The sequence below is a fragment of the Tympanuchus pallidicinctus genome, unplaced genomic scaffold, assembly GCF_026119805.1.
Source record: "Tympanuchus pallidicinctus isolate F22 unplaced genomic scaffold, pur_lepc_1.0 scaffold18, whole genome shotgun sequence".
In the NCBI taxonomy this organism is placed as follows: domain Eukaryota; kingdom Metazoa; phylum Chordata; class Aves; order Galliformes; family Phasianidae; genus Tympanuchus; species Tympanuchus pallidicinctus.
The window spans coordinates 7,194,481-7,219,538 of NW_026294699.1; the positions used below are offsets into that span (position 1 = coordinate 7,194,481).

The window sequence follows — 25,058 nt, forward strand, 5'->3', positions numbered from 1 at the left end:
AAAACCTGTAATAATGCATCTACATAACTTAAACAGTTGCTTAAGGAAAACAAAGCTACACCATTCTCAGGATTTCCTGAGAGTAGAAGGCTTGCCATCAGGATATCAATGCATTTGGACTCTGAGGTATGCTAGCTGGAAGTAACTAAGCCATGTCTGAAGCAAAAAAGGGCATCCTGTGCAGCCCCAAAGGCCTGGAACTACCATAGCCAGCCCCCATAGCACCCAGCTAAGATGCAAAGTTCTTACACCACAAAACGCTACAAGAGATAGAGGGCTGAAGCACACTAAAGGCTTTAAGATTTCTATCTCAAATTGAACTGATCGCTCTCCTACTGGCTGCTTTATGAAGGCTAGCATCCCTGCAGAACAACATGGACACAATGAGAGCTGAGCATCCCATGTGAAGCAGCTCCTTTATGAGCCTGTCCTGGGCTGAGTGCTGCAGCGAAAGTCAGGGAGTCTGGACAGTGCTCATCTGCACGTACAATTATAAGCCTGCAGCACACAACTCCATTTCCATAATTAACTCTCCAAGCAAACAGCAGTAGCATGCCACCACCCACAGCCTGGAGATCTGCCTGCAGACACACACCTTGAGAAATGCACCGCAACAATCCCAGCGCTTCTGGAGATCACTGCAAACTGCTTATCCCAGTAAATACAAGTAACACTCACTACGCAGGCAGCTGCTTGGGTCTGGAAGGTACCACCGCTAATCTGAAGCACAAATAAACACTGCTGCTCTGTCAGAGGCAGATAAGATTCTGAACACTGCACTGCTAATGGCAATAATAACCAACAAGTGTTTCAGGGAAAAAAAAATAAAAATCAAAGGGAAGTGTTTCTCATTCTAAGTTTACTGTAAGCAACAGGTGACGACCAGGCTGCAGATAGGAAATTGTTTCATCTGTGAGGAAACATATCTTAACTCATTGTGCTAATTTCCCTCAGCAGCCTTTCCTTTAAGTAAAGGCAACATATATCAAGCTTCTCTCAGACCATCTGAAAAGACATGCATGTGAAAACAACGCATTTTCTGAGCTGGTTTCCTCACACCTGAGGCAATTAAGTTACTTCTGCTGAATGACTTGAAATGCAAAGTTTTCACATTAAATCTGTCAAGCAAATCAGTGGTGTTCACTGTTTTCTAAGGAAATAGCTGCTAGATAGTAAGGAGATAGTTCGTTTTTGGGGGAAGAAACTTCTTAAAAAGATAAATAAACAATTTATTGTTAACATTTCGTTCCAAAAGAACTCAAAAATTTCAGTAGAAGTAAACTATACTTTCACAAAGCCAATGCTGCTCTACTGGACACCAGATCACCCAGGAATTTGAATGGCAGTCAGGTACACATTCGATTGGAGCAAAAGAAGAGCAGGTCAGCAGGTCTGCCAGCACAGAATTCTTTGGATTTTTAAATGTACATCTTTGGAGGCAACAAAATGCAGGTTGCGAGTTCATTCATTCCCTAATGACAAGCAGAAAATCTGCCCTGGGCAAGATACCATAAGCTCCATCCATACTCCAAAGTCAGGGCTTCCTCCATAAGCACATACCATTGCACACCAGTGCTGCTGTATAGGGCTCAGCAGAAGGGAATTAATAACAGCCCCACAGAGCTGCTCTATGGGACTGACGGGTATGAAAGCCCAGGAACTTCCTCACTATGCAGTAAGCAAGACTTTAAATAGGCACTTGTGGGCCTCATCCTCAAGTTGAGCTAAAAAAAAAAAAAAAGCAGCTGTTTCCCAGAAAGGAAGCAGGGAAACGATCCTCTGAGTTTCTGATTGCTAGCTGAGGGAAAGCAATGTACAAAACCCCATATAGGAAGGGTTACAACACTGAAATGAGATGACACTGAGTGCTGTAATTAAGAGCTAAAACTTGCAGGCAGACTTGAGAAGAACAGAAGCAGAGCTCTGGCTCATATTAAACAGAGAAGTGCAGAAGGGGAGACCCTCTTCTGACCTTTTTCTCTCAAAGCATGGAGTACATGGGCGTTCCCTGCAAAAAGCAGCTGCAGAACTACACACATGTATCACGGTGCATAACTGGGCTGGGTTACTCAAAAAACACTGAATTCTGAGAAAAAATAAGGGTAGAAAGCCTTCACAGCAACCTCAGCTAACTGCCCCAAACAGCCCCAAGTCACCACAGCGCTCCAGCCCGACACACGTGCTGCAGCTGTTTACAGGAGGGACAGTCCTGCTCTCAGCAGGTATGTGCCCCAGCAGGGCCATTTGCTGGGAGACTCGCTCCTGTGGGGAGTCCCAGCCCCTGCTCACAGCCATCCATACCCAAAGGGCTGGGAGCTGCAATTTCAGAGTGTCACTGAGCACTCAAGCTGCTCCCACCCCTGCACGTGGAGATGCACCATGATGCTCTCCAAGAACTTCAATTTGCAATGCACTGGACTTTTTTCTTCCTATCCTGCATTGCAACTGCAGTGACAGCTTTTTCTGGGTTCACCAGGACAGCATCCTTTGCGTTTTCCAAAAATTCTGCTTAAGTTAGATAAGAAAAACCTAAGCCTGATTTCTGATGGAAAAAAAAACAAACAAAACAAAAAAATTGATTTTTAAACAGAACTCTCTCCAAGCAATAAACCAACCAGTTAATCGCCTGGTCAGAAGCCAAAAAGGGTATTTTGTAAAATGATGAACACTTTATAATTGCCTTTAACTGCTCGGCAAATATGCTCTTAGCTTTTAACTTCTCCAAAATTTGCTTTCTTATTGCTTCCAATGTGGGAGAAATTAGCATGCTCTTTCTTCCCATACATACATTTTGGTGTAGAAACAGTGCAATAAAATCACTCTTACTGAGCAGGGGAATTATATCACTGCACAGAAATCTGCTACAAGTGATTCCCTCCAGTTTAAAGCTGATATATCAGTTGATGGTGTCCAAAGAAAAAAAAAAAAAAAAGGTCTGGGCAATGACCAAACCCTAACAGCAACACTACCCATTACCCCCTAAAAGCAACACTACCCATTACTGCACAGGTATGCAACGCCAAACAAACGCCCTCCCCTCCTGCACAATCAGCCCTTGTTAGAAGCAAGGCAGAGAGCTCTCCAAACGCAAACATTTGCTGTGCTGGCATCCTATATAATATTTGGCACCAGAGCTCCAACTTTGTTATTTCCCCAAGGAGCAACAATTTCCTTTGTGCAACAGCAAGGCAGTGTCTGTCCAAGCCTACCTCAAGGCCAAGTTCAGCAGGAAGATGAAAGGGCTGCATTGAGTTCAGTGCCCCGCAGCCTCTTGGGCTGCAGGATGCAGAGAGGGCTGCTTGTGAGGCTGTGGGCAGCAGGACACGTAAGTGCTCAGGAGTGTTAAAGAGGTGTGCTGGGCACGCCTACTGAATGACGACTATGAGGCTTTAAATAAAGCAGTTATGAAAGCTCTGTGGCTTCAATCTCCTTTTTCTTGGATGGGAAATGACCCACAAAGCCCACACAGCAATACCAGTGCAACCAGCAGGGATGCAGACACCCGGCCCCCAGCTGCCCCCATGGAGCTGAGATGCACCTGGAGAGCTGGCATGCTGTCCTACCATGGCCATGCACCTCCTGCTCTGTAACTCTTCCAAAATACTCCCCGGACTCTTTTCCCTCAGCTGTATCTCACAGAGCAACAAGTGTTTACTCTGCAATTTTTAGGAGGCCACTGACAGCTCCAGTGTAATCCTAAGATGCTCCATGGTGCTTCCCAAGTAATTCCTAAAGGACACAAGCCAGGTCTGTTCCAGTCTGTGATATGAAATAAATGCATATTCAACACATCTTAGTCCTAGAATTTTGACAATGCTGGGGAGTGCTGTGATTTCACTCAGATAATCAAATGGTTGCACTGAGTACATTTAATAAACAGGGCTTTATTTATTCTGCTAGTCATTTACAGAACTGATCCTCCCAGCAGCCAGCAAATTTTATCCCCAGTACCCTGCATTTCACTTGGTACATAGGCAAAGTTGATAAATGCAAACATTTAAGTGTGACTTTCAAGACCTGCAACAAACATTCTATTTGCAGAAAGAAAGTTCAGCTGATTACCCACAGGCTGTCAATGCACCCCGCCTGCTCTCATCTTCCCAGCACCCCTTCGGCTCCAAGTGGCTGTGACATTTAGCACTGCAGTCCTACCTACACAGCTCAGCCTCACACCAACGTTCCTGAAAAAACCTTTATGTTGCTACAACCTGTGGCCAAGCACAACAGTGGCACCAAAGCTCTTTAACAATTGCTTGGCTATGCATTAGCAAATGACAAACAAGGATAAGCAATTTTATTAATAACTAAAGCCAACCCACGCAAAGCACTTAGCAGGAAAAGAGAAAAGGCTTTTGGGGGATTTTTGCAGGGTGCACATCAATATTTCTGCCTGCTGCACACTTTTATGTTTAGGAGATAACACTGCAGCATCTGCAGAGCTCAGTTTATGCCCACTATGCAAAGCATGGCTGGTTGCAATTTGAGTAAAAGAGATCCTGACTGCAGTAACTGCATCATTTCAGCCATTACATCACACTTCCACTTTCAGATCTGGTCTGCTTATTGATTGAGGAAAAAAAGAGGGTTTAAAGCACTAGGATTTAGGTGATGGAGTGGGAAGAAGGAATCCAGTTGCTCCCTTTGCAGCTGGGCCCAGCACTCAATGCCAGGGAGCTTGGTCATCAATCTGCTAGAGCCAGGATGGGCCACAGGAAAGGTGAAGGGCAGGTTTTGGTTAAGGCTTGCTTGGGTTTTGGTTACACAACTCCTGGGGGCAGCAGCTCCCCACCTCCCCAGGGCACAATGCCTGTGCATGGGACAAAGTCAAGCAAGGAAGAAGGCTTCACTCTTCCACAGTGTTTACTGTGGGCTTAGGAGGCAATGAAGCAAAGAAAAGGGTTATTGCTCTCACAGTCTCTGAAGTATTTGTTGCTGCTACTGCTGATATTATTTTGGCAGAACTGCATGCTCTCTTGACAGAACAAATGATCAAATCATACTCTGTTATTTTACCAGATTTCCAGCATTAATATGTAACAGCTTGCTCTAACCTAATCCAATCTAAAACAATTTGATGGAGAAGAATGGAGGCACTCCAAGCACACACTGCAGCCCAGTGCCTGGAGCACAGCACCTCCCTCACCCCAGTGGATGGCACCTCAGGAAGGCTGCCTCCCTCATCTGTCCCTCTCACTGCAGTCTATATTTTGTAACAGCAGCTGAAATGATAAATCTGCCTTTTCTGACAATCTCAGAGTCCACACCTATCTCACACATTACATGATCAGGCTCTACCCTGAAGAGCTGACACGTGAATTGAATACAGGTATAACTCCACATCAGGCTCTTCTGTGCCGTCTGTAGAGGAACACAAGTTACTACTAAAAAATTACCTTAGTGCCTACCTATAAACTGGGCAGAAGTTCCCCCTCGTTAGACCCCAGCCCCAGGGCCATGCTCTCATCACCACACATCCAGCACCAGTTGGCCCAGCCTCCTGCAGCCTGTATTCACTGTGAAGGTAATGATGTCTGAAACTACAGCCACTGCTGCAGCTTTAACCAGTTTCCAAAGCATGCCTTCAGCACATCACATTGATACCATGGCTGGTCCATGCAGAGCACACAGCACAGGGTGCTACAACACTTGGATAGAGCCAAAACCTAAAGCAAGTAAATAAGGTGATGAGCCCAGTTCCCATACATTACAGCATTTTATAGTTAACATGCAACGCTACATCCAAAGTCACTGTGTTCCACGTGCCCAATTGCCATACTCTCCATGTTTCCAGGTGTGTTCTGGGCCAGCTGGGACGTAACAGAACAGGGCCAGCATCCAGAAAACCAACAGGGATGCTCCCAGTGGTGCCCACCTGCTCAGGGACCCTTCAAAGAAAGCAGTCACTGAAAATTGAATGCTCATCTCCTTCCAGAAGGACGAGAACTCCTGAAGATCTGTTCTGCCAGCGAAGGACATGCCCTCACGAATACCGCACACACAGCAGGCCTCACCACCAGCTAATGCAAATTATTTCAGTGTTGAGCAAACTACGCAGACGACCTGAGCAATTCCACACGCAAAGCTGCCGCGCTGCTGAGCACACCCATGCTGATCTGCTGAGCTGCCCTCAGCTGCTGCAGGAATTTAAAACAGACATCAGCCATCAGCCAAGCTCCGCTCACAGCAGCAGATTTACACAGCATGCAGTGGCTGTATACAACACCGCTCCCATTGCAGCACACATCTGTACAACAACGAGTGCTCTCAAAGCGCTGTAGCCCGGTGCAGTGACATATGTTAAATACAGCCACAAGTGAGCTGCGAGCAGAGAGCCATGAATAACCGTATTGATTGCAGTAAAGAAAACCTGAACGTGTTCAGAGCGGAGGCACTTTCTGATGAAATTCTTTCCATTTGGTAAAGACACAGACATTGCCTTACACCCATCTGCACACCTAGCAATAAAACAGAATTCCAGGTGATCCTTTGGGGGTGAGCTACGGCCACTGCTTGCAGAGCTGAACAGCAGCAAGGCCTGGAGCTGACCTGAATTCTACTCAAGAACCAGAGCTGGAAATCTTAAATTTAACTCTGTGAATTTCTTGATAAAATTTTTCAAAGGTTTTCTATGCTTTGCATTTTTAAGGCATGACAAACCCTAACATGCAACCATTACACACATATGTATTTTAGCAAGTACAGCATATGGGGGATATCTCGTAGCCAATGCAACAGAATGAAAGGTGACAGCAATGCAGAAGGTGACAGTAAGGCAGTGCTTCTCCTGCCCTCCAGCCACTGAAACCTTGCACAGAGCTCTCACACAACCCCACGTGCCAGGTGTTCAGCCAAGCACCATTTTCCAGTGCACTGAGCAGGGGCTCAGCATCTGTAGAACTCCTTGTAAGGGTCTCTCAATGCACCAGCCGTTATTTAATGCAAGAACTAGAACAAGCAAGTGAATTCTTGAAAACAGTATTTGCCAACAACTGTTGGGAAACTTCCCCTAGAAAACACTGTGCCTCAAACAAGGGTTACATGCAGCTCCGCACACCAGCACTTGTGTGGAAGCTCTCCTCCCTGCTCTCCTGCAGGCTGTGCAATCAGGTACACAACTCAGCTATTCCATGCAGGCGTGTGAACCTTTACACTTGGGTGCTGAAGGAAAGATCTATCCTTGACGCAAAATCAATCACAGAGCAGGGTGACTTTCCAAGCTCCTGCGGGTTTGCTCTAAAGACAGCACTAATTCTTTTTGCAACTGTGAAAGAGCTGCACAAAGCATCTGCCTGGGACGTTGTCTGAAAGCGCCCAACACGAGCTCCCCATCTGAGAACGTTATGCAACAGCATTCACACAAAAATAATGTTTCCTTACAATTTTTCTTGGAATTGGTGCTCAAAACTACTGCACTTCTTAGAGGCTGTTATGAGAGCTCCTAAATTTATCTTCCAAAGCAGGACGACTTCTGGTAAATCAATCAAAGCAGTAATAGAAAGTGTTTGACAAGACAGTGAATGATCAGGAATCCGAAGGAAGAACAGCTCAGCATCAAAACATCACACAGAAGTGACTTTATATTCTCAAAATAACAAACCCATGCGACTGCTCCATCTGACAAGGCTCACCACCGCTGTCAGCACCCTTCCAGCAGCACTTGCTGCCCATCTTCCAGCCCTGCAACACACACCTGGCCAGGCAGTGTCTGCATGTCACTGCGCTCAAGAAGTGCAGCACAGGTGACCCAATGCACCTGGAACAGCCAGAAAACAGTGTGCTGAAGGACTTCTCTATAAAGGTGGACACACGTTGGATGAGACAGCCCTTTGAAGAGAACCTGGTAGAAGCTTCCAAAGATAAAACACACAACAGGAGCTGTCAGACAACAGTGAAGTTTCCGGAAAGTCTTGCAGAAACTTTCAAGAAAGGAAAAGTTTCCATAAAGAGAAAGCAGCTTCCGTCTGATGAGAGCTTCCAGGAAAGCCTGGGATCAATTATGTTATACTCAAAAGAGAGGGAGTGCATTTTGCTCAATGGTTTAGACTCACACACACCAGGAAAACAAAAAATAAAAAGAAAAAAGGAAAGCCCACCTTTGAAATGTGTAGAACTCTACAGCTAAATATTTCTTTCATAACATACTGAGCTCCCTCAAGGTAAACACAACATTATACACAAGCCTGCCTTCAAATCCAGAGCACATCCACGGCCAAGTTTGGGCTTGTTTATGTTGGTTTATTTCTGACACTGCCCACCACTACCACAACACAAAGGCCCTCCAATGCCTCCGCTGTCAGTGGGGCCTCTCTGCTCTGAACAGAGCAACAGCATTCTTGCTTTAAAGAAAACTACCAAGACCTGCAGCGACAAAAGGCTGAGCGTAGAGTGCAGCAGAGGCCCATGGGGCAGCCGAGGCCACTGGAAAGGTCAGGATGAGTAAAACTTACAGCTCCTGTCCTCAGCACCCTGCATCCTCTGCAGAATCTAGAGGTCTCCCAGCACAGCCTGATCCTTCTGCCAGCAAAAAAATAGAGCATCTTCTGAATTCAGCAGGTTTGGGACGAGGCAGTGCGAGCAGCCACCTGCACCGCACTGGGCAAAGGTCACCTGCATGCAGCCTCCATCACACGGATGCAAAGTTCACTCCTCTGCAAGGAATCCACCATGAAGATCACCCATATGGGATCTCAGTGGGGTAAAGGTTCTGCAGAGGTTCATTCATAGGCCTGAGCTGCAGTTTCTAATGTGAACCTGAAATTACTGGCAGAACACCAAAAACGTAAGGTATGCATTATTGATACTTCTGATCAAAAGATAATCCAAGCTATGAATTTGAAGTTAGACAGATACCACCTTCACAAAGTATTAATTTCTCCATCTCTGGCACATCTGTCCTGCTTTATCCTGAATACTGATCGACTCAGTACATAGCCTTACCCTGAGGTAAAAACATTTCGAATGACTTAGAAATCCATACAAGACTGTGCCAGCTATAAGGTGGCAGCAAGAGCTGCCAACATAGGGAATATATGGCGTGCCCAGTGGTAGTTCCTGAAAAATTGCCAGGTACCAAAGATAAACTAACAAGGACAGCACCTTGCTACGTCATCTTGTGCTCACCAAGTTGATTGCAGGACCTCATTTTCTGTAATGCACTGGGGAGGAAAAGATACAGAAATTGGAAAGCGACTGGCAGGATCTCACAGACCCTCATCAGTGGAGGAGACTGCAAATAAGTATCAAAATATTACACTTCCATGCTATTAAAAAGGCCACAGATTATCAACACTTCCTTCAGACAAGGACAGGCTACTTTCCAAATCTCTTACTGTTCTTTCTGACCCTGCTACATAGAACTGGTGCCAAGGATGCACTTTGTCATGTTGCAAATACAAAACCAGTTGGCAGCTTCTGTTGCAGTTACCACAAAGAATAGCTACAGTGAGAGAAAAATAAATAGAAAGTAGCAGACTGCTTCTCATCCAGAGAGAGAGAATCTAAGCATGCTTATTTAAACAAACAATAACAAAACAACAAGTCTTTGTACAGCCTTAACCTGAAACCAAAGATGACAAAAGCCTTTGGATGAACTGCAGATGATTTTAGAGCAACAGTTCTGTTAAGAACTAGGAACCATTCTGCAAACAGCATAACACAGCACACAGCCGTGCTCCCCTAACAACCAAGACTTGCATGAACACAAATCTTATTCACCTACCCAAATCCTTTTCCACTGATATTTGCTCTGAATTGATTGAGTGTTCTTGCCTTCCCTCAACCAACACCACCCACTGGAATCCATGGAACCCTCACCAACTATCAGCAAAGGCTCCAAACCTGGGTGGGCTGCACTGCGCTGCCCCACAGGTCAGCAGGAGCCCTCCATTCTGCCTCCCTGCTTCAAGATGTGTCCTCCTGGGCTTTGCAGCAGGCTGTGAGAAACGTGCCTAAGTGTGTACATTAATATGCATATATACACACATTTGTGTAAAGCGGGCTGGTTCCACTGTAAATGTGGCAAAGAGAAAAATATTTATTCTAGATGCATTTACTTATAGCATATTTGGGACAAGTGCCTTTCATAGGCAGGGAGGGGAAAAATAATCAAGTGTTTCCCAATGACAGCAGAGCCCTAACCATTAGCTCAGCATGTCCTTTTATCTGCCATTGTAAAAAGTCGCATCGCGCCACGCTGCTTCATGTAAGAGCAGAATTTGTAATGCCTCTTCAGCAATGCGCATCAGACCCGAACTTGATTTTGAGTACATGCTAAAGGAAACATCAACCCTAAGCTCGGGCAATAAAAGTCAAAGCACTGCAAGGCAGCGGATGATGTGACAGCAGCCCATCACTACTGACCATCACCAAGGTGTGGGTCCCACAGCCAGGCCAGGGGTTCCAACACAGAGGATAAGTGTTGGAGCACATGCTAAGGCATAAGCTGAAAGGTGTAAGAGGGGATTCTGCCACCAGTTCCAGTGTAATCACACCGACACTTCAGAGCACAGGACAGTGAAAGTCGTAACATTAATTCAACTCTAAGTGGCATTGAGAAGCTCAAAAAGGTGTCACAGTTAATAATGTATACTGGATATACAGTTATCAACAGCTGATTCAGTAACAGTTTGGAGCTTTCCCATTACACATACTGTTCTGTACCACCCCTGCAGAACACAAACCACAGTGCTCTTTGAGAAGATGCACACCCAAACAAAGCAGAAATCTATTTATTTTTTACTACTCTACTTACAAAATATAACAAATGCTCTATGCTATGTTTCCATGAGCTCTTTTAACATCCATATAAATAACTATCAGCCTTCTCCTATTGCTGCCACTGAAGAGCAACACAGAAAGATGCTTCTCATAAAGCAGCTGCTACCATAAAGAACACACACATAGCAAAGAAGTAATTTCCAGGGAAATGGGAAAACAAAAGTGTGTATTTTATCCTGCTACTTTTCAGAGAGTTCACTGGACTTTTTATAGCCTCAGAAGCATGTTCATCCCTTCCAATCTGCCTTTCTGATTGAATAAGAGAATATAAACTCAACTGCTATTTCCTCAAGCATACTATTTAGGACCCCAAGACTTAAGACATAGACACTTCCATACATTTTCCTCCAGCCTTCGTTATTATCCAACGTAAATTTTGCAACTGATCGAAAAAGATTTGCACCCCATTATTCACGTGTACATTCCAGCTTACCATGGCTTTGAGCAGACTTCCCAAGGTGCTTTCTACTTCAGGACAGAAATCCACCTCAGAGCAGAAAGCTGTGACAAATTGCCCTGCACTGTTTGCTCTGCTTACACCCCATCTCTTGGTTCAATGCGGGTCTCTGAGTGAGTTGTGCACAGGATTTGTGCTGCCTTTCTGCACAGCTGTGGTGTGAAAATGCCATCAATGAGAAATAGGATGCAAACAAGGAGACACACGCTACAACTCAGGCCAAGTATGTAAAGGTGTTACAAACTGCTCACAAAATAACCCCACAGCTGTCATCCAGAGAGGAAACCTCAGTGACGTGTCAGCAAAGTTGGAAAAAGTGACATTTTTACTTAGATATGATGTAAAGAAGCAAACAAAGTTCATCTCACATATAACACTAGTTTGAAAGGGCATCCGAAGAGCATGATTAAAAACCTCTTTGGAGAATCACATAAATAGAATCACAGAGATATACAGATCTGTAAGATCACTAAGTCCACCCAACATACCCAGCTGGGTCACAGAAGCCACACAGCATCACTGCACGTGGGGCCACAGCACTCCCATAGGGACCGGGTATGAAATAAACTGCATCTTAACCTCACACTTCCACCTATTTTGCCATCGCTTTCCCATATCAACAAGTCCTTGTTCACATCACTCAATACCTACAAGGACTGTGGGTTCACATAAAGGGTGAGGTACTGCCAAGGTCTCTGGTGGCACAAACAAAAGCTGCATGCCAGAAGCACACAGCTCAGGTGATGTGCTGTGCACCGGTTACAAAGACATTCAGAATATGCAGAAAGTGCACAATGTGTATTTCTACAACCATTTGCTTTTTCTAGTGATCAAAGCCAGTCTCTCTCTGCAAAGAGAAAGTTGCAAACTGCTCTGCTCAAACACTCAGAACAAGGAATGTTCTCTGCTCTGTAAAGAGAGGAACAGAAGTAGAGATGCACATCAGTGAGAATAAAGGATTAAAGGGAAAGCAGGAAAACCTCGTCCTTGGAAAGCAAAAAGGTGCCAGCAGTGAGGGATCACAGCTTTGGGTAAGAGAACAAGTCTCCAGGCACAGGGGGAACCTGAGTAGAAAGCTGATCTGTATGCAGGGACGCGCTGCCCCATGGCATCGGGCACACCAGGCAGCTGCAGGACCGGCTGCCAGCACTTGTGGAACACGTCCAGCAGTGCTCAGCAGCACTGTCCAATTGCTCACACATGTGGGCTATGGGGAACAGCCATGTCACAGTGCTGAGCATTTCCATGTGCTGCTGCCGCCTCAGGCAGCAGAACAGCCATAGCAGCAAGTTCAGCCCAACATGGGGATCAGGGAGAGGCTTTTGGCAAAAAGAGAGTAGGATGAGAACACCAAGGAGAGTCAGGAGTTAAGACAGCAGTGATACATACCAGCTGCTCTGAGACAGTGACATCCCATGATCCACGAGCCAGGTGACTGAAGTTATCTTTTAACAGAAACGCCTACTTCCAAAAACCCTTGAAATACATACATACTAAAATAATTACTGTTACATAAATCCTTGTGCACACATGCCAAGAAAAGAGGTTTCTTTAAACAATAGCAAAATCAGCAATGACAAGAAGAGTACAAGCCAGATTTCCCAAGCTAGCTGTGCAGCCTGACCACACACTGCTGTACACAGACACCATTCCCTGTGCGCAGGGAGATGCTCAGGGCTGGGTACCTTGGAAGCCCTCATCCTCCAGCACCACTGCACCTCAGGTGCACTGCAGAACTGGTCGGGATCCTGGTCTCACTGTGTCAGCTAAGCAGCTGCCCCACAGCACAGAACAGCCACCACATGCCCAGTCTGTGCCCCTGGAGTCAGGCACAACCTCAGCATCACAGCATCCTTGACAACTTACACCTGTGGGAAGCAGCCTTCAGCAATTCCTTAAATGGCTACTGAACTGTGAACACACAGTATTCTTCAGAAAGTCCATTCAACCCTGCAGGAAGTTTTCTTGAGCAATGCCCACACCGCCTGGTCCCCAGCTCTGTGCACATAGCACCAACCCACAGCCAGCCAACCAATGCCTTCATGGTGTACTGCCAGCAAGGAAACATCTGTGTTTGTTCTGTTTACTCAGCTAGCTTTAGAGGATTAGGAATAGAAGAACAGTTTCTTCTCAAGGACTCAGCACCATCAATTCAGCAGCTATGATGGCCCAAGATTTTGGGTTTTTTTCCTCTGAAAAAGATGTTAAGGCACATGAGGGACAAGCAGGTAATCTAAGATAGCCAGCACAGTTTCACCAAGGGAAGGTCACTCCTTACCAACCTCATGTCCTTCTATAATGGAGTGATGGCATTCGTGAACAAAGGGAAGAGAAATTCTGCCATCTGCCTGGATTTGTGCAAGGCCTTTAACATGGTCCCACAACATAACCACAACTGTAAACTGGAGAGAGATATCCAGGTGACAAGCAGCATCCTCTGGCCTTCAGTTGCACCAGGGTAAGATTGGAGGTTGGATATCAGGAAAAACTTCTTTACAGAAAGGATTGTGAGTACTGGAATAGGCTCCCCAGAGAGGTATTTGAGCACCATCCCTGGATGTGTTTAAAAACCATTTGGATGCAGTGCTCAGGGACAAGATTTAGTGGAGGGCTGTTAGGGTTAGTTAGGTTATGGTTGGACTCAATGACCTTTAAGGTCTTCTCCAACCTGAGCAATTCTATGATTCTAACTTGAAGACAAAGCAGGCAGGCTGAACACACTCAGAAACCTCACCTACTCCCAAAGCTGACCCAATTAAGTCCACAAATAAACTCTTATAGAAATATACTACTTCCTAAAAGAAGGCTGAAAGTATTATAGGTGAAGCATAATGCAAATACAGATGGATGCCACATCCTTCCATCAAAATAATGCTTCCTTGCATCAAGCATAAAGCACGCCTGAACACCTTCCTCCTACATGAGCATCTGCAGTAATACTGCATCACATGAAATCACTGACATAGCATGATTCGAAAGAGAACCAACAAGGCCAGCGGGATACTGAAGGCCTTCAGGAAATATCCAAAATTATAAGTTTCAACACTCCTAAAACCACTAAAAATGGAAAGTGACTGTCAAGGAATCCCACTGCAGCCAGGAGGAACCCAGTCAGGCCGGTCTCCTGCCTGCAGCTTCTGTGCAGAGCAGGAAGACATGAAAAGCTGAAATAATTTTATGCATTATTTTGAATCAAATTTACTGCCTAATACAACAAATCACATCAGACCGAAAGCAGTTTTAGGCTTTACAGAACCAGTATTTGTAAAACCCACATTAAAAAAAAAAAAAAGACTATCAAATAAATGGTATATATATTATAGAGCACATTAGGACAACCAAAACACCTTTATTTTAAAATCCATTTGAGTCCAACAACTTAAATGAATGTATAGAGCCTACATAAACCCTAACACGATGGCATTCACATGACCCTTATTGCATCACTTCACATTCCATCTGCAGCATCCAGTCAGGATGCTCAGTGGCTCTGCAGACCCACAGCTCAGTCCCAGTGCTCAGTTTCGTAAGCTCATGCAGACCTGTCTTCCACAATAGTACACAGAAAAAGCTGAAATTCAGTTAGGAAAAGTGCTTCCAAGATAGTCTGCACAACAGCCTCTCATACATCATGCTTATGCAGGATAACGATCAGGGCGTCAACCAACACTAAACTAAATGAAGAGTTTCCAAAAGTAACAGTTGATTAGAACAGCTCAATCCCCATCAGGTGATGACTTGTCAGGCCACAGGATCATTTAAATTGGATACTGCAAAGTGAAATGCTGCAAGAGAATCATCAGTTTAAAGAACCCAGCCTATCAGCCAGACAACTCTCACTGCTATCAGCTGGCACAGAGACCGAATGAGGGAATACAGCACATATCTCTGCTCACATAAGATTAGCAGTGTCAGGACTCGAATCTATTCTGCCCTACTGAATGATGAAAAAAGTAAAATAAAATAACCAACAACTTTACTAATGAGATTTTTTCAAACTACTGTAGCACCTCTCCTGTCCCAGCCATAGCAGCAGGTCTAAACATGCAGGGATACACAGACACTGCCAAAGTTTTATTTTCAACAAACAGGAAGCAGCCAGAGCAGGCAGCCACAAGCCAGGATGCAAACAGCTCACGGACAGCAGCAAGCAGGGAAAACGAACGCCCACAAACTTATTCAACACAAGAGAAACACTCTTCTGTAACAAAGTTCCTGATAACCACATAGCTAACAGAGACCTGCCGTGCTTCATTTGCCAATGCCACGAATCCATCTCTGAAGGAACTGTGCCACCATCAGCACTGCTGGCTGAGGCACAACGGCTCCAGCAGCACACAGACTGCTCCGTCTGCAGGGGAAGTGCACAACACCAGCTTAAAAATAGCAACACGAGACAGAACTTTGCTAACGAGCAAAACAACACCTTGCTCCTTGGCTGCAGATGGCTTCCAACCACCAAACAAGTTTGTTGAGGTGGCAGAGTTCAGATCAAAGTCTGCGGAGGTCTCATAATTCAACTAGAAACAAAACCCAGAAGTTAATTAAAACCAGGGCAGCATGAAATTTGAGGGCTTACTCTCACTTACCCAAGAGTTACACCCTCTGCAAACTGAAAGCACCTCTGGCACTGCATGTGGCCACTGAACACTCATTACAAAAGTGGTGACACCTGGAAGAAGCCAAAGTTCCCAACGGCTGCAGAGGTGCCCACACTGCCCCAACATGGGCTCCTGAAGAACCAGCCAACCTGCCAGGCCTCAGCTTCCCTCTGCCTGCAGGCACTCACAAGGAAGTGTGTGATGTGAGAACTGCTTCACATTCACCCACAGCTAAAACGTGAAAATCGCCAAGGGACTCCAACTTGCTCATGTATTTGGCTGTATGAAGACAAGTCCTTATCTTTCACATGAAACATACTTGGGTCAAATTCTGCCACACTGAATATGTGCAAAAGGCCACACATCCCACAGCACATCCAGATGCAGAAGTTCTGCAGTTCCACACAAGCACCAGGAAACAAGCAACACCACCTGCTGCTCTTCAGCATCCAGAGACACAAAAACCAGCTTGAAAAGAAACCAAAAGAGAAAAATACCATAACTTGCAACTGTGGGGCTTGAGGACAGATCTCTGTTTACAACCTGGAAAATGAGCAGATCTGAAATTGTCTTTTACTAATAAATGCTCATTAATCACTTGTAGTCCCTCAGCACTGGGGATCAGACAGCGGCAGCCCAGTTAGTGTAAATTTTTAATGCTGAACTGGATTAGAGAGGTACAGCACAGTGCCACCATGGCTGCAGTGCTACCAGCACAGACACCCCCCCAGCAGCAGCAATATTACCAGGGTCTGACCCAGCCTTGCTGGGGCAAGAGCCATAACCTTGTTGCAAAGTCTCGGGCACAGCAAAGCATGCTGTGCTAACAGCAGAAAGCCACAGTCAGAGCTTATTGCAGCATTTTATCAGGGTGATATTGCGATCAAGGCAGGCTATGGCATTTCAGATCCCCATTACCAGCAGCTCAGGCAGGGGATGAGGATCAATGCCACAGCACATCCTGCACCCCAGCATCCTCAGCCACGCGCTCCAAACCCAACAGGCAGGATCCAAACACACACAGCGAGTATTTCACAGCCATGCTCCCCCCACCCTCCACTCAGCTGCTCAGTCTGAGCGCCAGCTACAGTTATAATTATCGTCATAATTATTATTTTAATAGGAACCAATGACTTATCAAAATATTGCGCTGAAGGCTGGCACGTCGTCTCCTGTAAGGCTGCCAAGGAGGAACAAGCGAGCTCCTTGCCGATGCGCCGCTCCACACACGCCCCGAGCACAGCGCACCTCCGAGTTTCTATTTCTGCAGCGAGTGACTAAACTCAGTCCTAGGGAATGCCAAGATGCAAGCAATTTGAGGCACAGTCACTGTGCAAAGTATTATTAGTGCCCTGCTACACACACTAACAGCTTTGTTTACTACGCTGACTCCTCTTCAGCTTGTTTGCTCGGGTTCCAGGTACCGCAGGCCAAGCTGCTGAAGCTGGGTGCCCTCGGGTACAGACTGCAGCACCAGTGGCAGCTTCCACAGAAAGTTGGCTGAGCATAAGCAAGCCTATGGGCATCTGAGTCAGTGTAATTAGGGGCCTACATACAGACCACCTCCACCTACCCAAATCTGGTCCTCTACAGGCAACAAGCTGCTGTTTTCCATGAGTGGCAATACCAGCCTATCTACGCTTGCTATAGGGTTCAAAATGACTGAAGCAGCTCCCTGCTAACACCCCACTCCCACACGGTGGTTTGGTTTAAAAGACCCCAGTTAGCAGGCATCCGCTTAGCTAGTGAGGGCTCCAGATATGCTTCCCAACTGAGGGCAAAACCCCAAGAGTATAAAGCTGGCCAACACCCAGCAGCCAAAGGCTCCCCACACCATGCAGGCAGCCGTCTCCCATTGAGCCCCAGAACACGACAAGAGGAGCATCCGTGCATCTCTGGCACGCGGCTGCTCATTCTGCAGGAACTAAAAGCTTGCCAGGGAAATGTCATTTTTCAGGTTTGTCTGTTCACTTCTCAACTAAGGGTCAATGAGCTGGATATAATTTCAGGGAACTTGCCTCACTGTAGTCAATACAGTCGCGACCTTCACTGCTTTTTCTTTTAAAATAACGCGTTTTAACTGAACCATGCGTCCTCCTCAATCAAAGTGTGCAATTATAAAGAACAAAGCTAACTACAAACAGGCATGGCTTTAAGAGCAAAACCAAAGACCATTCAAAAATTCAGAGAGCATGAAATTCAGAACTCAGCATTAAGAAAAGTCAGTGAATGCCATCAACTGTAAGAAAAATGCTCAGACTGCATCAACATAACTGAACCAAAAAGTACATCTGAAGGACATGCGAAGGCTGCAGCATGAAGGAAAAATGAGTGCCCATGACTCATCCAACCAAATCCAAGTAAAATTGAACTCTGCAGTTTCATTCGGCTTTGTAGAACTGTTTTAAATAAACACTCCACTTACTAATGCTCTCTAATAATATGTGAGCAGCAGTGTGACAATAAAATACATGGGAGGCATCTGAGACCTGACCACGCTCCAGTACAAAAGCTTCCTCAGCCAACTTCTTTTTAATAGTGAACTGATAGCAATGGTGAAGTTTAAACCCTTTGACACAAACAACAAAAATGACCCTTGGAGAAATTCTCCCATCATCTCCACAAACAAGGGGTCACACAACTTTGGCATATGACCCTTTTGGTACCTGGCACTAAGCATGAGCTCAGCAATGTCACACCATGCAGAAGTTCAGGCAGCACCACTTGCTGCTCATACATCCAGCAGGTTATAAAGCCTGGCCTCTTATCTTCTACATCACACCTAACCTGAGGAAAGCCTTTGGCCTCTGCTTAATGCATTGCTGAGGAGAGGCTCACAGCACTCAGATGTCTCCAAGGCAGCAAAACAATTTTTGCTTCCAACTGAAGTCTGGAAATCTCTTTCACCTGTGGGGGCACAGCTGGGCAGCCCATTTGTAACAGCAGCCTCCTGCCAATTTCATTCCCAATTCATCCTCACTGATCAACTCTGACTCATCCTACCCTCACACTCTGCAACACCAATCACAGAGCAATTCCAAGCAGTTCGTGGAAGCCCTGTGCTGAGCAGGCAAGTGATGGCAGCACCACAGCAGTGACACTCATGACTCATTTGAATGTTATCAGCTCTACCTGCCATCCAGCCTGCAAGCTCCTCCAAGCAGGGACCCTTCCTTACATAGGTCTGTAAAAATTCTAGTGCCCAGATGGTGCCATACAAATGAATAATAACTATATTTCCATGTAGACCAATATTGTGCCTAATGTAAATTACTTTCACTGATCCAAGAGGAAATCATTTTCTCATTTTGAAATGAAAAGAGAGAGTAAAAATAATGATTACTTGTTTGACGCTATTATTATAACGATAATTACATTTGTGGGTCCAGAATCCTCAGCTGGTGTGCTGAGTTCAGTGGAGCCACGCCAACCAGTGTCAGCTGGCAAGCTGGGCCCAGTCTTAGCTGAGCACCTCCAACTATTTCACAAGGTTTGATCACTTCAGCCCACAACACTTCTGTCAAAAATAGGAAGTTCACCGAACTTGTTTTGCAGCCTGGGGAGCAGAGCAGCAGATCTCATGTTATGAGGGATGGACTCCTGCAAAGCACAGCAGGTTTCCAGGCAGAACTGCCATGGTCTCTCCAGCTCATCTGCAGAGATTCAGGTCTGGAGAGAGCTCGATTGCCTTCTGGAGGCACTCAGCTCTCTCCATTCATTAGCAGCCTGGTTTTTGTGAGCATCAGCCCAAGCCTAAGTGCTCAGAATGGGACAGCTGTGATCACTGGCACCAAACGTGGAAGGGATAAAGGCAGACCTTGCCGTTTCTCAGCTTCTCTGGAGGAAAGAAAGCACAGTCATCAGACCAAAGAGGACCAAGTCTGGACACTCAAGAACTGGAAACCTCAAAAGGAGAGACTGCTTTTAGATACGTGGCTCTGAAGGCTTTGTTGCAGATGTCCAGAGGCCAGGGAAATGCAACCAGGACTCCAACTTCACCCTCTGCTCCTATACAGAGCCCTCCTGCCCATCCCACACATGTAGGCACTGCACCCCAAGGGCACACAGTTACTGAAAGCTGTGCAAGAGGACCACAGCAACCAAGTCTAAGAATCCAATTAAAGCACTTGAGAGCACAGCTACTCATCATGAACTGTGCTACTACACATTCAGAGCTGGCATGGTGACAGCTCCAAAAGCAAGTTTTGTACCCAAAACACACTTCAGACATTACTTCCAACAAGAAGGCTGGAGTGGCAAAGGGGGTCACTCAGCACACAAGCCCCAGCTTTCTCCAGTCTCTCCAGCAGCCAGAACACAGCACAGCTCCCTGTTCTGCGCCTGCTCCCCTCCCCCTGCCCTTCCCTCCCCAATCTTACTACTGTGAAGAAAAATCAGGAGTACTTCATTAAAGTTAATCCTTGAGGTTATATAATTTGACTGTCCTTGTAAACTAAGCCAACTCCTTCCTTTCACTGTACTCCTGTCTCTTCATCAAACACCGATAAGATGCTGTACCAGTTATTGTGGACTTCAAATACAGAGAGAAAAGATATTTTGAAAAGTACTTCTGAAGACAGCAGAGAGATGCAGCAGGTAACATAGAGCAACAGTTGGTCTTCCCTTGCTAAAAAAAAAATAAAACTTAAAAAAAATGCTTCTAATTCAAAGGAAACACCTGCACAAACCCATTAAAAAACAAAACAAAAAAAAACAAACAACAAGAAAGCACTCCAGTGGCCTGGCAGAGACTTCAGATGGCACAGCCAATTAATACAGATCCACTTCATACACCTTCCCACATCCCACAGAAAGATCCTTAACGAGCTAACTGCTGCAGGAGTCTGTCAGCCTGAGCCAGTTCTAGCACTCTTCTTAAATAATGCATATATTAGTTCTGTTACTGAAAAGATTTGTTTGTTTTATTAACATGTGCCTTGCTAAGTGCTAAGACTTCACAGAAATCATTACACAGCTCCTAGCTCTAGATGTATCACATCCCCCCCTTCCCATTACAAAACAATTAGCAGCCTCCATTCCCCTTTTCCGTTGTTAGTGAAGTTGTACTGCTCCATGATTAAGGTCCCATTAACAAGCAGAAGGTACTTAACAGCTAAGTCAGTACTTCTTAGAAATGGATCATTTTTAGCCACCTCACAGCTCAATGCCATGCATTTTGCTCTCAACCTAAGGCTGTTAGCTCAGCTGCTCCACTGACACCCAAAGTCATACAGAAAGCAGGCAGGTCATGGTTCACCCTGTCCTGGGGGTGAACACAGATAGAGCTCCCTCGCAGCTTTCCTGCACTCAGAGCTGGAATGAGTGAGGCCACCTGTCTGCATTAACAAGGGGAAGATGAGGAGACAGGTATCACCTGTGTTGTAACATGTGGAACCCACTCACTGATTGAAGCAGAAAGATTAAGTTAGAGGTGAAATAACAGGCTTGTTTTTCTTACCTCCCTTTGAAAACTTTCTACCCAAGAGCTCCACACCCAGGTGCAGCAAGGGACCCCCTTGCAAAAAGGAAAATGAAGGGGAGGAGAGGCACCAGTGATCCTCAGGTCCATCCTCTACAGTTAAACTTCTTCTCATGGTTAGACAATCTTCATCCCTCCCACACAAAAGCTGTCTCTCCATGTTTCCCAGTTCCAACACTTCCAGCTATTGAAAGCTGCATTTGGTGCCCTGAGACAGCACCATGCCAAAGAAGCATGCCACTCCTTTAAAGTGAATCCCCAACATCCCGGACTACAGAAGTGCTCTGAACCAATGCCAGCAACCACACCTCTCTAGGCTGCACAGTGACTGCCAGCACTGCTTGGCAGACAGGTGGTAACACAGCAGTGCTGCATGGCACCAGGACACAGCCCTGCCCCCCCTACTCAAGGGACATGCAGCCACAGCTGGGGAGCACAGCACACAGCTGCAGGCAGCCTGAGCCTGATGTCACCTCCCTCCATCACCAGCAGCCCTGCAGCAGGGATGCACATTCCTCCACCCTCCCTTTGGACTCCAGTGCACAGCACCCACCAACAGCCACTTCCAGCACCCCAAGCAGGCAGCATAAACAAAGCCTAGCGAAGCAGTGAGCTGCTGCTGAATCCTTCTTGCTTTTACTGCCAGAGTGCTGCAGAACACAGAAAGACCATGCAAAGGCTATCCAACAGCTGTGAAAATCACACGTGGCAGCAAGCACCCACTGAAGTCACTGCTACACTGATACAATTCATACTTCCTCAAAGATATCTATCACCTGATTTAATTCAACATAGAACAACTGCAGGAAACTGCCTATGAGTACTGAAAGCCCCAGATGCAGCTGGCCTGGGTATTCAGCCCCGAGAACATGTGCAGTTACAGAATAGCTCCTTTCTAAATCATTTCTTCCTGCCAACTTGGCAACTTACAGTCAATTAGGCTTAGTAGCACCTTTTTAAAAAAAAAAAAAAACAAAAAAAACCCAACACAGTATGGTGTTATTCCATGTTTCGGACGACTACATGGATCAGATAGCATTTAGCAAAAAAATGCGAATACCTCTTAAACATTCGCATCAAATTGCATTTCCTTTCCCACAGACATAGATGACCAAACCCTCACACTGCTCTGATGTCTGACTCAGAAGGGTAAGGCAAGTACCGCAGTTTTAGTCTTCCACGTAGATCGGAGACAGAAAAATCAAAATAAAAACACTGTAACCTCATAGGGCAACTTTCAGACAGAAACCTGAGAAAAGCCGTCTTCTGTACAGTGCTTTCTGGTTGAAAGACAAGAACGAGAAGTCTTTAAAAACAAAACACTTGGGATGGGCTCTGGGGCCATCAACATCAGGGTGTAACGGCAGCGCTGTGCTCACACAGCCTGCAACTCTTGACACTGCAAAGCAATCTGACACACACCAACTATGGGAAACTTGGGCTGAAAAGGAGAGCAACTTTGCACAAGCACTACATAAATTAGATTTTAACATGGAAACAAAGCACTGGGAAAAAAGAAGACATCTTTCACATTGATTCTGTGTCATGTAATTCCATCGAACAGAGAGTTTCTGTGTGAACTGAACCTGAAACCAAAAGCAGGCCCGCCTGGGAGACAGACAGCACACAGCAGGGCTGGGTACATGCATGTGTGCAATAAGCAATGCAGAGCTGGACCTGGGAGTGCCAGGAGCTGCACAGCACTGCACAAACTGTCCCATGTTCCAAAGGCTCAGTCTTACACACGGCTTCCAGAGCTCGCCCAAGCAGCTCTAAGCACGGAGCCACATCCCTGCGTGCAGAACCACAAGCACCATGAGCTTGTCTTAAAAAAGCATCATCCCTTCTCAACACAGCACTCGCATGCAGCACAGCTCCTGCGTGGCACTGCCAGCTGGAGGATGGTGTGCTGCAGTCCCACCGCTTACAGAGGGAACCAGGGGAGAACTAGTATGCTTTTAGTAAAAGTCTTCTACCAGGAACCTCAATGCTCCATCTTCAGGTCTCTGCTCAAATTCGTGTGCACGCAGCAGTGAGTCACAGCTCCCAGATCCACACACCCGGAGCCCTCCATGCAGACAGCACTTCTCAGCATCTCAGCCCTGCACTGGGTGCCCATCCCATCGCACCAGGCACAGGGCTGGGATGTCTGCAAGTTAGCTGTGAGCAGTGCCCTCCCGACAGCCACCCAGAGCACGGAGCAGAAGGGCTCCCGAGGCAAGGAGCAGGGCTGGAGCTGGCTCCGTATGGAGCCTTGCAGCAGTACGATCCTCAAGGGCTCACACAGAGAGACCCAGCGGGAAAAGCTCCGGGCAAACGAGGGGGAGATGAGACAATGAAGGACTGGACCGGGAGAGAAAGACGGCAGGGCTGGAGGAAAAACCGCGGAAATCCAGTACTTAGACTTCTCAAAGCGGTGTGTATCGACATACGGCAACGCACAGAGTCAAGCGCCGAACCGGGCAAGGCTCTCAGCAATCACACCTGGCACACGAGGACCGCACGGCGCTGCCTTCCACAGGCGGTCCCCCATCCCGCCCCATCCCGCTCAGCACCGACCCGCTGCAGCTTTCCCTCACAAGATGCACTCAGAAATCCCAGAGCAAACAAAGCGGCTCACGTTCCTAACGGACAGCGCACAACTGAAGTCTCGCAGCCCGCAGCACGAGCGGCACAGGCGGTGCTCCGCCGGAACGCTCCGAAACGCGGTACGAATAGGACGCTGCGCGGCCACTGCGGGCCCGGATTGCAAAATGAAAAAAAAAAAAATAAAAAAAAAAATGGGGAGAGAAGGAACGTGTTCAGTGGGCAACGGCATCGTTACATTAAATCGCGTTGCCTGTAACCTACCGGGCCGGGCAGAGCCGGGCGAGAAGCAGCGGCGCCCGCGCGGTCTCTGGCGAAAAAAGCAAACGCGTGAACGAAGCGAGCCCGCGGCACGCGGCGGCCCCGAGGCGAAGTTGAGCGGCGCCGCGCCCGCCGGCACCGCTGCTCGGAGGGCTCCGCGGGGAGCTCTGCCCGGCACCGCCCCGCGCCCCGACCGCGGCCCCGCGGAGCTTCCGCACGTACCATCGCCTTCCCGTGCACGGCGCCGGCCCCGCGGCGGTGCGGCTGCGCGCGGTGCTCGCCGCCGCCGGCGGTGCCTCGGTCCCGCTTCTCGCGGCCGGAGGCGCCGCGCTGCTCCTCTCCGGCGTCGAGGGAGGTGAAATTCCAGACGAGGAGGGTCTGCAGCAGCAGCACGGTGAGCGCCGCCACCAACGCCGAGCGGGAGCGTCTCGCCAGCCGCCGGGCGCACGGAGCCGCCACCATCTTCGCCGCCGCCGCGCTGCCGAGAGCCGCCGCATCCGCCGCGGCGCGGAGTTTTCAGCCGGGCAGAGCCAGACGTCAGCAGCGGGAGGAGGGCGGGGGGTGGGGAGGCGGAGGTGTGCGCGGCGCGTGGCGGCGCGGTGCCGGAGGAGCCGGCGGGAGGGGAGGGGGCGGCGGCGGCGGGCGCCGTGTCGACCCGAGGCCGGCGAGCCCCGAGCGGGGTGGGGGCGGAGGAGGAAGAGGAAGGAGAGGGGTGGGCTGCGGCCGGGGGAAGGGAGGGGCGCGCCGGGGGCTGCCGGCGGCGGGCGAGCCCCGGCCCCGCGAGAGGGGAAGGGGCCGCCGCGGGGCGGGGCGGGGCGAGGCGGCTCCGCGCCTCGCGGCGGGCGGGGGAGGGGCGCGGGGCCCGCGCGGGTGGCGACTGCCACCTTCCGAGGGAGGG

The 25,058-nt window shown here is 47.6% G+C and overlaps 1 protein-coding gene across 2 annotated transcripts in view; it reads right to left on the minus strand.

The window, feature by feature from the left end:
- XYLT1 (xylosyltransferase 1) overlaps positions 1–24,687 on the minus strand; it is a 145,057-nt gene extending 120,370 nt beyond the window's left edge. The window contains exon 1 of one of the 2 annotated variants that reach the window (XM_052680114.1): positions 24,383–24,687. In XM_052680114.1, the coding sequence (XP_052536074.1) occupies positions 24,383–24,622 (240 nt within the window). In that variant the 5' untranslated portion in view covers positions 24,623–24,687. The remainder of the gene's footprint in view (positions 1–24,382) is intronic. The other variant, XM_052680113.1, reaches the window with a different exon arrangement.
- Positions 24,688–25,058: the final 371 nt, after the last annotated feature.